This window comes from Cetorhinus maximus, chromosome 1 (genome assembly GCF_964194155.1).
Source record: "Cetorhinus maximus chromosome 1, sCetMax3.hap1.1, whole genome shotgun sequence".
Taxonomy (NCBI): Eukaryota; Metazoa; Chordata; class Chondrichthyes; order Lamniformes; family Cetorhinidae; genus Cetorhinus; species Cetorhinus maximus.
The window spans coordinates 44,495,246-44,509,037 of NC_135879.1; the positions used below are offsets into that span (position 1 = coordinate 44,495,246).

At 45.1% G+C, this 13,792-nt stretch overlaps 1 protein-coding gene across 1 annotated transcript in view; it reads left to right on the top strand.

Moving 5' to 3' along the window:
• The window catches only part of gask1b (golgi associated kinase 1B), an 89,684-nt gene that overhangs the window by 47,861 nt on the left and 28,031 nt on the right, over nt 1-13,792 (top strand). Inside the window, exon 3 of the mRNA XM_078540538.1 lies at nt 9,827-10,053. Coding sequence (XP_078396664.1) covers nt 9,827-10,053 — 227 coding nt within the window. The remainder of the gene's footprint in view (nt 1-9,826; nt 10,054-13,792) is intronic.

Consider the following 13,792-nt stretch of genomic DNA (forward strand, 5'->3'; position numbering starts at 1 on the left):
GGCTCCAACATGCGAACGCCTCGAGGTCACCATGGGAAGGGTGGCAGCCGCCTTTGAGACCTTGGTCCAGCAGCTTCTTCTGGATTTGCACTCGGACCCACACTCCATTGCTATAGGCAATGGTGGCATCCATCAGTGGCTAGGTGAGTGGGGGGTGGTGGGGGTGAAAGGCACCTTGACTTCCCTCCAGGTGTCCCTTCTCCTCAAGGAGTCAGGGAGAGGCCCTTAGGCAACCCACAGGGAGGATGACTGTCTGACAGACACCACGGGAGTCTCCACACTGGACACTCCAAGGGTGTCCAGCTGCTCCGAATTCCCTCTGCCTGTGACCCCGTCAACTCCAACTGGTCAGGACAAGGCAGGTGCAGTGCCCCTGAGCAGGAGACCCTTATCAGGCTGGGGTCATCCAGGCAACAGGACTCCAGAGGGTGTCTGCCAAGGTAACTTCAGACAGTAGGATGTAGCAGTCAGTGAGCTGCTTCTACCTCTGCTGCGGATGTTGGGGCTGCACTCGGGCAGATCAGTAAGGTTAGAAAAATTACAAAATTTAGACATCACTTCTGGGTCACGGGTGTTCAATCACTGTGTATATCATGCACATTTCCAAATGCATTTGCTATTCATGAGAATGGTCTCGTCATTCAAAAATGTCATCCATATGTATCTATATGCCCTCTTATAGCGAGGGTGAGCCATGCTCTCACTGAGTGTTCACCTCCCTTTGTGAGCCTCACATTCATGTGATGTCTGCCTGACTCATGATAGTCACCCTACCCTTGTGTTATCTCAGGGAGGTGTCTCAAACTCTTTATTGGAACTGTGTGCAAAATGCGCTAGTGAGCTTTACTTCTTGCAAGACAGCATGGAGGTAAGCCTGATCAATAGCCTTGGAGAGTTAGCTGCAATTGTATCTCTTCATTGGTAGTGCCAAGCCACAAGACCTGCAGCCATGATGGTCTCTCCAGCCATGATGGTCTCTCCAACCATGCGCGCATCTCATTTTCTGCTGAAGTTTCTCATTAAAGTGGTGACCACTGCATCAAGTCCTTTGACTTAGCGTTTGCACTGTTGTGCCAACTTTCACTTCCCAGAGCACATAGATATAGGGTTTACTGTTGATCCTTCCAAGTTGAATCATGAGGTTGAAGGTGCAAGTCCAATTGTTGAACTACCTCTCGATGTTGCTGGTTGTAAAGGCCTTTCAGCGCACTGGCATGGCATAAAGGGACAGGAGGAATGTGCCATCCCCTGTTGCATATGAACATATAAAATAGGAGCAGAAGGAGGCCATTCAGCCTCTTGAGTCTGCTCCACCATTCCATAAGATCATGGCTGATCTGCTTGTGTTTCGAATTTCACATTCCCATCTACCCCTAATAATCTTTGATTCCCTCACCTAATAAGAATCTATCTACCTCCACCTTAAAAATATTCAATGACCCCTCCTCCACCGCCTTCTGAGGCAGTGGTTTCCAAAGTCACACAACCCTCTGAAAGAAAAAAAATTCTCTTCACCTCTGTCCTAAAAGGGAAACACCTAATTTTAAAACAGTGCCCCATAGCTCTGGACTCACCCACAGGAGGGAACATCCTTTCTACGTCTACCTTGTCAATACCTGTCAATAACTTTGCCTGCACCTTACTCTTCCTGGAATCTTGTGACTATCAATGTGATACGGCACATCCTCCACGTCATGCTTCTTCAATAGCATCCTCACATGGAAGCTGACCCTCATCTCCATCTTCAGTTTCTTTCCCTTCCTGGCCTTCATCGTCCGAGTCGCTCTCAGCTGCCTCCACGTCTCCCTCTGGCAAGGGAACCCCTTAGAAGCACCAGGTTGTGAAGGGCGCAACAGACCATGACTATGCAGAACACCCTTTGTGGAGAGTACTGCAGAGCCCCACCTGAGCGATCCAAACATCAGAAGCACATCTTCAGGGTGCCAATGGTCTGCTCGATGATAGATCACGTCATTGGAGCCATGCACTGCGTGGTATCACTCCTCAGAGGCACTGTGAGGATGACACATGGGTGTCATGGGCCGTCGTTTGAGCGGGTGCCCCTTATCCTCAAGTAGCCAGCCCTGTAATCGCTGAGGCCTTTTGAATACATGAAGCACCTGAGAGTGCCTCAGGATGTATGAGCCATGGGAATTCTCAGGATCCTGGCACAGACATACATGATGTACTTCTGATGATCACATACCAGCTGAATGTTTAGGGAATGGGACACTTTCCTGTTAGTGAACACGAAGGGCTGCTGCCATGGAGCTCTCAAAGCCACATTTGTGCAATTTTTTGCATCCTGTACTCTAGGGAAGCCTGAGATAGCTGCAAAACCCAGAAATCCAGCAGCCTGGCTAGCTTCATCAAGTGTGAACTTCATATAATGATGAGCCTTACTGTAGAGGTCATCAGTCACCTCCTTGATATATTTATGTGTTGAGGACTGTGAGATGCTGCATAGGGTCCCCTGTGGATCCCTGGAACGAACTCCAGGCAAAAAAAGTGAGTGTGGCAGTGACCTTCAGGGGCACTGGAAGGGGATGTCCTCCCAGTCCATGAGCGTTAGACCCTCCTGCAGAATGTGGCAGATATGATCCACCACATTTCTTGACAATGGCAGATGTGCACGGCATTGTCTTTTGCTCATCTCCAGGTAGGAAAGTCTTCTTTGGCAGACCCTTGGTCATGCGAGTTGCCTCTGTGGGATGGGGCTAACCTCTTCATTTTTCGGTTCCTGCTGGGGCTCCCCTGGATCATGGACCTTAGGCCAGGCCTCCTTTCGAAGCCACACTAGGGGTCACTGGGCCCTTCTCTTCCTCCATCCAGAAGGCAGCTTTGAACGTAGGCTCCATTATTCAACCCTTCTTCTCCCTGTGGACTGATAAATGCAACAAATTCATGAATATTGGGCAAATATAGTGAAGCTCCTACTCACTAACAGAAAGCCACTGTCATGCTCGAAAGCTGTGTCTGCACTGCCAGCTTTTCACTGATACAGCCTTGTAGCTGAGGCGCAAATTTACAGATTTAGGTGACCATGATGCCAACCCTGATACTTGACATCTCAGTCCCACAGAGGTTGGAAGAGGTTTGGGCGCATTCATGAAATACTCCACTTTACCAAACTCACTCCTGCAATCTCTGTCCTGGCATACTGATTACGATTAACTTGCACATGAGCAATGACTGGATGCCATTTGGCCTGTTATCCATGCCAGTTGGAGAAAGCACATTAGAGGCTTTCATTGATGATGTGGCAGATATGCAGCAGCTGTGCCTCCTTAATGGGTGCCTGCTTTTTCCATTCTCACATACCTCTCTGTTAATGCTCAAATGGAGCAACTGTATTGTGAAGTCAATGACTCCTGCAGTCTGTCATTAAAGCGCAACAAAGGCATCGAAACCTTCCTCTTTTCTCTCTGCCTTGACTCTATTTCAAAGCTGTGACTCTAAGAAGTTTGCGAGTGACCCCCTAAGGGACGCTTAATGTAACCGGGTGCACCTCCCACACTGCTTCAGTCCCCTCCCATGCAGATTCGTTTCCAATTTCGATTCCAAACTAACAACAATCCTACTTTGTGGATTCAATATGGTAGTGCTCTATTTTTATTTTGAGACCAGCTTTGGCCCTCTCTCTGTCAGTGTTTTGGTCCTTCCAATTTTCCTGGAGCCTCACGATGTGCAGGTAAGACCTCCCTCCGGTTATTCTCCAGCCTCCCCCAGTAACCCTGGATCCCATTGTCGCTGTAGTGGACGTTCCTGCCCTCCCCCCTGAACCCATCACTGTTGATGTCCCCAGGTCCCATGTGGACCTCACCCCTCCCCATCTCGAGGCTGTGTGCACGATCACATACAGAGGAGAGCTCACACAGGAGAACTTCAAGTACACACCCGCCCTTTATTACGTTTATCCCATTTACAGGCTGCAGATGCCTCCCCTAACCATGACCATCTCTTCTTCAGCCCAGTACCGAGCCAGACAAGCGCAAGAGCAGATCTGAACTTTGTAGATTTGTTTGGATAGCCAGGGTACCCCTTTGAAGACGTTAGGTACCATTTGGATGTGGCCCTAGGAGGTCAGGTGCCCTTTGATGGAGGTCAAGTGCTCTTTGCGAGTTTTAAAAGTGGGCATGAATGTGCATAAAAAGTGCATAAACTCATTAACTGTCAAGGTCACTGGAACTGTCAACAGGCCTGTCAAAATCAACTGTCAAAAGGACCTGTCAAAAGTGTCTGGAAGACCTGTCAAGAGGAGCTGTCAAAACTGTCAAGATGAACTGTCAAAAGTACCTGAGAAGAGGACCTGTCAAAACTGTCAGGAAGAAATATCAAAAGCCCTATCAATGTGCGCTGTCAAGCTGTCAAGGCATTTAAAAGTCCTGCCTTTTAAAGCTTTGAAAAAAATTTCTGCAGTATTTAAAAAAAAAATCATTGCTTGCTATTTCACTCTGTCTATTGACATAAATGGGAGGTTTCCATTCCTGGATTAGTGCTGCATAACTGATTTCACAACCATACATTATCGCAGTAGGATGCCTGCCATTTCACATTTCAACTGACAGCCACAAGTGGTTATAGACTCTTTGAAGTGGAAGAATGAATTCCAATGCTTGCTCTTATAAGGTATTGTGCACTTGAATGAAATGTTTGTTGTTATAAGGCATTAAGTATTTAAAGGAACATAAATGTAGAAATTGTTTTTTATGAATGAGAGCGTTATTCAATGTAATCAAGACTGCAATAGACACTACGGATGGAATCTTTGCTCTTACTGGTGGTGAGTTTGGAGGCAGGAAAGGCATGTACCTAAGTGGGATAGTGGTGGACCTGAACCCCACCGCCTTTCCGACTCTGCCTGAGGTTAGTTCTGGGTGGAAAGGCCCATGGTCGACCTTCCTGCCCGGACGCTAATGAGGCCCTTTAATTGGCCAGTTAAGGGCCACTTAGGGACCTCATCCTGCTGCTGCTGGTATTAACTGAGCTGATGACAGGCCTGTTGCCAAGCGGTGTGTACAAAAGCTGCTACCTCGCTGACAACCTGTCACCTCTGGGAGCGTGGTTCCTCGACTAAAGGCACTCAGTGCCTGATTAAGGGACAGGACATTAGGAAGTGGGGGAGCCACTGAAAGCCACACCCTGCCCTTGTTGCTAATAACCCCGTCCCCTCTCCACACAACCTCCGCTTCGCAAATTGCACCCTCCTTTTAACTTAGTTTTATCCTGGGTCGCTCCATGATTCTGGGAGTCCAGGATTGTTCTCCCAGCATCAGCAACAGGCTACTCCATGGCATTGTTGAGTGCAAGAGTTGCCAGCCTCTGATTGGCCAGCACCTTTGAGTAGGTGAGACTTCCACCCCCCAACCCAAGGAACTGATTCCAGAGGAAGGCCCACTGCTGGCCTCATCACTGCCTGATTGGTATGTGGTTTGGCGGGCCTCCCAGAAAAGAGGCAGCTTAGATCTCTTTGCCAGATGTCCAGCCAGCAGGCGAGACACCCAGTGCCACAACAAAACCCTGCCCTTAGAACTTTATAGAACTTCATTTTATCTCATCTCTGCATGGGCCCTGAGGTTTGCCCATGGTGGATGAATTGGCACGGTAGGTGTAAGGGAAAAGGGTGTTGGGTGAGGGCATGGGTTGGCATGAGTTGGTACCAAATTGGCATAGGGGCTATGAAGGGCCTGAGAGGGTGTATACAGGGCATGAGTGGCATGCTTGGCATGGATGAGGCATGGGAACTGTGCAAGGGTGTCTGGGGGTGAGGGCTGGAGGGATGATTTTTGCTTTTTATAAATTTTTAGACACAGTGCTGGAGCCCCAAGGCAGGCCTTTCATCTAGCCCGCCTCCACACCCGGCAGCCTCCTCACTCCTTCCCTGGTCACCCGCCACAACTTCTGCTCTAGCCCACTCCCACGGATCGAAAATCCAACGTCTGGGGGTGCAGCCATTTTTTAAAGGTTGGTTTCGTGGAGCTGGGAATTCTCCCCACTCTGTGCACCCATCCTGGGAACATAATCTTGGGCTATAGGCCCACATGTAATCTCCAAGTAATGCTTCTGGCAATTGTTGTATCAGGATTCAAGGGTTTCCTCTTTAGTTATACAATGTGAATCTGGTGGAAGTACCTGTGCAGTGATTTATGGGCCAGAACTTTTCAGGCCCGTCACATCGGGGAATACGGTGAGCTTTACTAAACTCCACTGACTTCGGCGGAACCGTAAAATCCTGCTGCCATAAAAAACCGCCCATGATGTGAGAATATAGCACTGACTGCCACAGGTAGTCATCAGGAACAGTCGCAGTGAGAGTCACCAGACCTCATCATGTCTGGCAGCATCAGTGCAGCGAGAAATGGAGTTAACATTTCAGGTTGATGATCTATCGTCAGATCTGGAAGCAGTTAGAGACATAATGGGCTTTAAACAAGCACAGAGGTCTTAAAACCTGCTACATCCCTAACTTGCTAAGCATTTCCAGGATTTTCTATTTTTTATTATTAATGAAAGGGAGCATTTCCAGCAATTGGTAAGATGCTCTCCTATTTTATTTTCAGTGATATAAATGAGACATTGAACAAGTTTGTAATGAAAATATGGAAGTTAAGCCAAGGTAAAAATGAATTGATGAGCCCACTGATATCTAGATTGAGACCATTTCACACCAAAACCAGAAGTGCAGTGTTTGGCGCCAGTTGTACTCATGCATTTATCATATACTAACAAAAAAAAGCCTGTTTCAATGGGCAGAATTTTGCCCTCGTTGGGTGGGTGCGGTGGGTGGACCCGCTAGTGGCTGCCTCACGTGATCGGGGCCTGACTGCGATTTCAAGCTGGCGGGCCAATTAAGGCCCGCCCAGCATGAAACGTGCGCTGCAGCGCACTGTGCTGCCTATGAGGTGGGGAGGAGAAGGGCGAGCACAGAAGTTCACACATGCTGCCTCAGGGAGGATGAAGATTTTTGAAAATAAGAATGATTTAAAAAATGTTAATAACATGTCCCCTCATTTGACTCTTGTCACATGAGAAGGGACATGTTAGAAATTCGTTTGAAAAATTAAAAAACATTTTTTTTAATGTCTGATTGAAACCTCATCCTGCCCATGGATGAGGTTTTGCAAAAAATCCAAGGGCTGCTTGGCCTTTTCACTTGCCCGCCAACTGTAATGTTGGATGGGCAGTGAAAAGCTTCATTTAATTAGATCTTTAATGGGCTTTATAGGCCTGGTAATTGTTGGCGGGCGCGCTACTGACTCTCGCATGTGCCCACCGACCGAAATATCGTGTGAGTGCCTGATGATGTCAGGACGCTCGCCTGAGGTCATTGCGCGTCATTTTACACTTATTTGGGCCGGGCGCGCGCCTGCCTGACGAGCGCAATATTCTGCCCAATGTGTGTAATCTACCCAATAGTGTTGATATAATAAGGTGCATCAAAGTATCTCTAATATTCTCTTTCATGTCACATGTAAGGCAGAATGCCAACTTCTTTCAGTGCCTTTAATAAATTTGGCAACAAGTGAGTGTTTGTAAATTGCAAACATTTCTGGTTGTGCCAGAAATAATATTTGCAGTCTTCAGCAGGAATGTTGATCTGAATATTTTTTGAAAAGAAGTATCTTGAAATCCAATATTGCAAAATGAATCAGAGACACATTAGATCAACAACGTAATGCTTTGGATGACATTTTAATTTAAAACATTTTGTGTAAATTTAAGGCCTGGATTTTTGCTCTTGGTTCAGGTGTGCATAGTTGGGACATTTCCGGGCTCTGCGAACCTGACCTGGGGTAAACAGTCCCAGGTCGGATTTTCGTCCTGAGGCTGAGGCGTGTGGGCTAGGCGGAAGGCCTGCTTCAGTTCCCTAGCACTTTGTTGAAGTTATTAAAATATGAATGAAACAAAAATCAGTCCTCACCTCCCACACACTCACCTATACCAAATATGCCACCTTATGCCCCCACCCGTTCCTATGGCCCTCTACCTACCCCCATGGCCCCATATACTCCTATGCCAGCCTATGCCCCTCTGCTCACCTCCATGGCCCCCCTATACTCCTATGCCACCCTATGCTTCTCTACCCAACCCCATGGCCCCACATACCCCATGCCATTCCGTGCTCCCTCCTCATCCACATGGCCCCTTATAGCCCCTATGCCAACATAGTGCTAACTCATGCTAACCCACTCCCCTAGCCACCACGCTTTGCTCTTTTACACTCCATGCCACCTTGCCTAGTATCCGCCATAGGAAAACCTCAGGAACCATGCTAACATAAAATAAAGTTCTGTGTCCATTGTTGATGTTGCTTATTTTTAAATACTTTCATTGATAAAAAAACATCCAGTACATTGAAATTCCTTCAACTAATGAAAGTCGCCATAGTCCCAGAGGCTGCTCTCTCATTGGAGAGAGATGACTGGTGATGAGTTTAACCTGAGGGTCACCACAACTCAGGCAAGGCCTTCATGGGTGACCTTAGCTGGTACAGGAATTGAACCTGTGCTGTTGGCATCAGTCTGCATCACAAACCAGCCGTACAGCCAACTGACCCCCTTCACCTAATTGCTTATGAAAGCGAACATCTCGCTTAAGTACTTAATCTCTTTTAAAACAAACATTTCTATTCTATAACCACTTGGAGCTGTCCAATCAAACTGCTCACATAAAAGACATTCCACTGTGATAATGTTCAGTTATAAAATCATTCATGTAGCACAAATCCTATAATGATAACCCTCAGGCTCATGTCAATAGACAGCATGGAATAGAAAGCAGTGTTTTTTTAAACTCCACACATTTGTTTTCAAATTTAAAGCCCGACAGAGTTAAATCCCTTGACAGCTTTGACAGTTCCAATGAGTTTTGACAGTTCCTTGACAGCGTGACAGTCCTTTATCAGTGTGACAGTTCTTTGTTGGCTTTGACAGTTCTTTGGTATCCTGACAGTTCTTCGGCAGCTTGGACAGTTCTTTGACAGCTTTGACAGTTCCAATTAGTTTATATACTTTTTATGCGCAATATTATCTACCTTTAACAATCCCAAAGGGCATCTGTCTTCTCCCAATGGGGTGCCTTACCTCTCCCAAAGAGTGCCTTACCTCTTCCAAAAGGTGCTTTACCTCTCTCAGATGGCACCTAACCTCTTCCAAAAGTCTCCCGGGACCATATACAAAGAAGTAGCTTAACTCCCCAAAAGGGTACCCTGGCTATTCAAATGAATCCACAAGGTTCAGACCTACTCCTACCAGGTCTAATCTGCACACTTTGGGTTTCAGACACCTACCTCAACAAAATTACATGAGTGGAGGCAACTGCTGAGTTATATAGGTAGCTGCCTCTGTGAACCACACAGGAATATGGATCCCAACCTCATTTCCACCCCCACTATGAACATGGTAGAGGCCGGGCTCGGGGGCGGACTTTCGGGATTCGGGCCTCTACCAGCATTTCTGCATGAAAATTCAGGCCTTACTGTCCAAAGTGTGTTTAAGACATGACTGTAAAATGTATCTGAAACAAGCATTCAAGTTCTGAAATCAATTATCTTCGAATGTGTCTTTGTCAATAGGAACTTTACATAGAAATAATCAGAGCATTGAGCTATTCATAAACTATTTATTGAGCTATTCCTGTTTTGAGTGCAATTTAATAGGCAAGCCACAACTTATCTATTTGAAATGATTAATGTGTGCTCGAATTATAAACAGAATAATAACAAATTTTCACCTTCTTGTTCTGTATTTACTTTTATCTTAAAACCTTAATTAATAATTACTTCAATGTAGTTACAGTATAATGTTAGGAAATTTTTTTCTTTCAGGTTTATAATCGTCTTGACAGAAATTGCTGTGGATTCAAGCCCAGAAAGGAGGATACTTGTGTTCGAAATGGCTTGAACATGAAATGTGATGATCAGGACAACATCGACTTGGTTCATATCATATCCAGGGAGCACGATCGTCGGCATTTAGTCTTTGTAGACAATAAAGGCTACTTTGACAGAAATGAAGATAACCTAAATTTTAAAGTACTAGAAGGAATAACTGAGTGAGTATGATGTTTGGAATGGAAAAATCAAATAGCCAGCATGGTGATGTGGTATATTGAAGCCCAATAGATACATTGCAGTAAGTGGCAGGTAACCACTTAAGGTAAGTAAATGACCACTTAAGGCCAATTAACAGAGGCTGATTGGAATTTTCCAGTTGGCCTGAGGGATCCCAGAAGCATCAGGAACAAGGTCAAATGGCTGGAGGTTTCCTCCCAAAAGCAGACAGTGCTCCAAGCAGGTTTTCAGGCCCTCTCTGCCTGCCTGACCATAGCCGTAGCCATAGACTACCTTGTGGAGGAGTTTCTCCTCTATGATAGTAGTCTGGCTGCTGTGGATACTTTTTTCTTTAAAACTTTTAAAAGTGACAGACCGGACATCCCAAGATGGAGGCTCCTTCTCTCGTTTTTAATTGAACTGCATCTTCTTCCGAACTGGAGGACTTCCTATTGGCCATCCATCTGCTGTCCTTAATTGGATGGCGAGTAGGCCCTCTGGTCACTAATTGGCCAATTCAGGAAAAATCACTGCCAGGTAACCATTTCCCACACAGTGGGATTATGACGCGCATTTGATCCTGACATCGGGGTGCTGAACCAAAAGGCAAAATACTGCCCCTAGTCTCTCTCTGAATTGTATCTGTTAACCATTACCCATAAGATAAATCCTAAAAATAATCAGGTTATTGGTCAATAAATTGTGGGGGATAGGATGTTGATGCTCGTTATTTCTTTATTGATTTTCCTTTCCATTTAATCTCATGGACTTGATCCTAGTCCAAGAAATCCTAGTTAGCAGGTGGCTCCATAGCTCAGGGGTTAGAGTACTGGTTTGTTACACCATGGGAGTCCAATCTCAATGGGCCTTCTCACATTGGTGCAGTAGTTGTAATATTCCTAGACGAATAATCCAGAGAGCCAAGCTAATGTTGTGGTGACATGGGTTCAAATCCAACCACAGCAGCTGGTGGAATTTAGTTTGACAAATATGTTAGAAGTCTTTGAGGATGCAGCAAGCAGAGTGGAAAAGGGGGAACTAGTAAATGCCATTATATTTGGATTTCCAAAATGCACTTAATAAGGTACCACATGAGAGGTAAGAGCTCATGGTGTTGGGGGTAATATATTAGCGCGGTTAGAAGATTAGCTAACTGGCAGGAAACAGAATGTCAGGATACATGGTCATTTTCAGGTTAGCAAAATGCAACCAAATGGATTACCACAGGGATCAGTGCTGGGGCCTCAACTATTTACAATCTATATTAATGACTTGGATGAAAGGACTGAGTGGGTTCTAGCCAAATTTGCTGATGATACAAAGAAAGCAAGTTCTGAGGAGGACACAAAGATTTCGAAAAGAGATATTGGTAGGTTAAGTAAATTGACAAAAACTTGGCAGGTGGAGTATAATGTGTGAAAATGTGAGATTGTCCACATTGACAGGAAGAATGGAAAAGCAGAATATTATGTAAAGGGAGAGAGACTGCAGAGTGCTGGATCTGGGTGTCCTGGTACATGAATCACAAAATGTTGGCAGGTACAGCAAGTAATTAGGAAGGCAAATGGAATATTAGCCTTTACAATGGAGTTGGAAATAAAGTGGGAAGTGTTGTTACAACTGTGCAGGGCATTGGTGAGACCACACCTAAAGTATTATGCACAGGCTTGGTCTCCTTATTTAGGGAAGGATATACTTGCATTGGAGGTCATGAGGTGCAGTGGATAATGCCCCTTTCTCTGAGCCAGAAGCTCAGGGTTCAGATCCCACTCTAGGACATGATGGTCAAGGAAGTTGCATTCATTACACAGCCAAACAGGGTGATTATTAACTTGCAAATCCTTCCACACTACATCAATGGCAAGTGGTATGAGGGTGAGAGATTCCTGGTCAGCCATGTGATGGAAAGAATTTGTAACCTCTACTATCACTGCCTATAACTCCAGGCTACAACACGCATGTAGAAGTGTATGTTGCCCTAGCAACGCAGACTGCTTTGGGGGCCAGTTGGCTGGATGGCCAGTGTGGTTCAAATCGATGCATGGAGTTCGATTCCCTGTTCCAGCTGATGTGGATTTGGGACCTGCCTCATTACCCTACCCATATTAGCGATCGTGGCGCTGTGGGTTGGACCTGCCTTTGTTCAGAGGACTCAAGAAGAAGATACTTGCATTGGAAGCAGTTCAGAGAAGGCTCACTAGGCTGATTCCTGGGATGAAGGGGTTGTCTTACTGAGGAAAAGTTGAGCAGGTTGGGCCTATACTCATTGAAGTTTAGAAGAATGAGAGGTAATCTTATTGGAACATAGAAGATTCTGAAATGGCTTGACAGGGTAAATGCTGAGAGGATGCTTCCCCTTGTGGTGAAATCTAGAACTGTTTCAAAATAATGGGTCTCCCATTTAAAATGGAGATGAGGAGAATTTTTTTTCTCTCAGAGTGTTGTTGGTTCGTGGAATTCTCTTCCCCAGGAGTGTTGGAGGAAGAGTCAATGAAATAAAAGCAAAATACTGCGGATGCTGGAAATCTGAAATAAAGACAGAAAATGTTGGAAAAACTAAGCAGGTCTGGCAGCGTGGAGAGAGAAACAGAGTTAATGTTTTGAGTCCATTTGATTCTTCTTTAGAACTGAAGAGAGGTAGAAATGTAATGGATTGTATACTGTTGAAGAGAGGGAGTTGGACAAGTGAAACAAAATAGAAGGTCAGGGGTAAGTGGGAGCTCAGGAGAGATTTGACAAAGATGTCATGGACACAAGTAAAAGGGAGTATTAATGGTAGTGTTAAAGACCCATTTCCTGCACCTCTGCCCTCACTGCTTCCCCTTTTTATTTCAGAGTCAATAAATATATTTAAGATTGAGTTATGTAGATTTTTGATTGTCAAGGAAGTCCAGGGTTATGAGGGACAGACAGGAAGGTGGAGTTGAGACCACAATCAGATCAATGTGATCTTGTTGGGTGGTAGAGCAGGTTCAAGGGGTCAGATGGTCTACTACTGTACCTATTTCTTATGTTCTTATTTTCTTATGGGTGCAGTTGGTTGTCAACCTCTTGTACCTCTCCCCATAAGTGTTTGCCCTGTGTGAACCGGGTAGAAGTTGCTGGCAGGCTTTTCATTCATGAGAGACTTCTCAGCCACGCTCAATTAATTGCCTGATGCCCCCACACTCACATTTCCAACAGGGACCACGGGATAGCAATCAGGAGGCTGATGCCTGGCTGATTTTCCCCTCCCTGAGCACTGAATACAAATGGGTACTTGTACTGATCTGGCTGAAATTAGTTAATTCAATCTGGATATATTTGAACCTCTGAATTTTCTTATCTTATGGTTCAATGGCTACATTATCCAGCCAAGTCATCAGGGAAGCTTTATATGCACAATGTTTATGATTTATAAACCACATGCCACAAGTGGAATCTGAACAGTTATGAATACAATTAATCCCATTATTCTTCTGGCACCTACTTGGATGCAATGAATACTGCAATAGGTTTATGCTAAGAAGGGAAGAGAGATAATTAAGTATTTTAATTAGATTAAGATAATCCTTCTAATCATAATCCCTGCTGGATAACTAATTGCAGCCATTTTAAAATCATATTATATAAATATTATTGCTTTACTCTCTGGCAGTTATGAATTTTGAGTTTGTTACTAGAATGTAATATTGTAATTCAAATTGTTATCACTTTTGTTGACTTTTAGAAATTCACATCTCCATTAGTTCACTCATCATC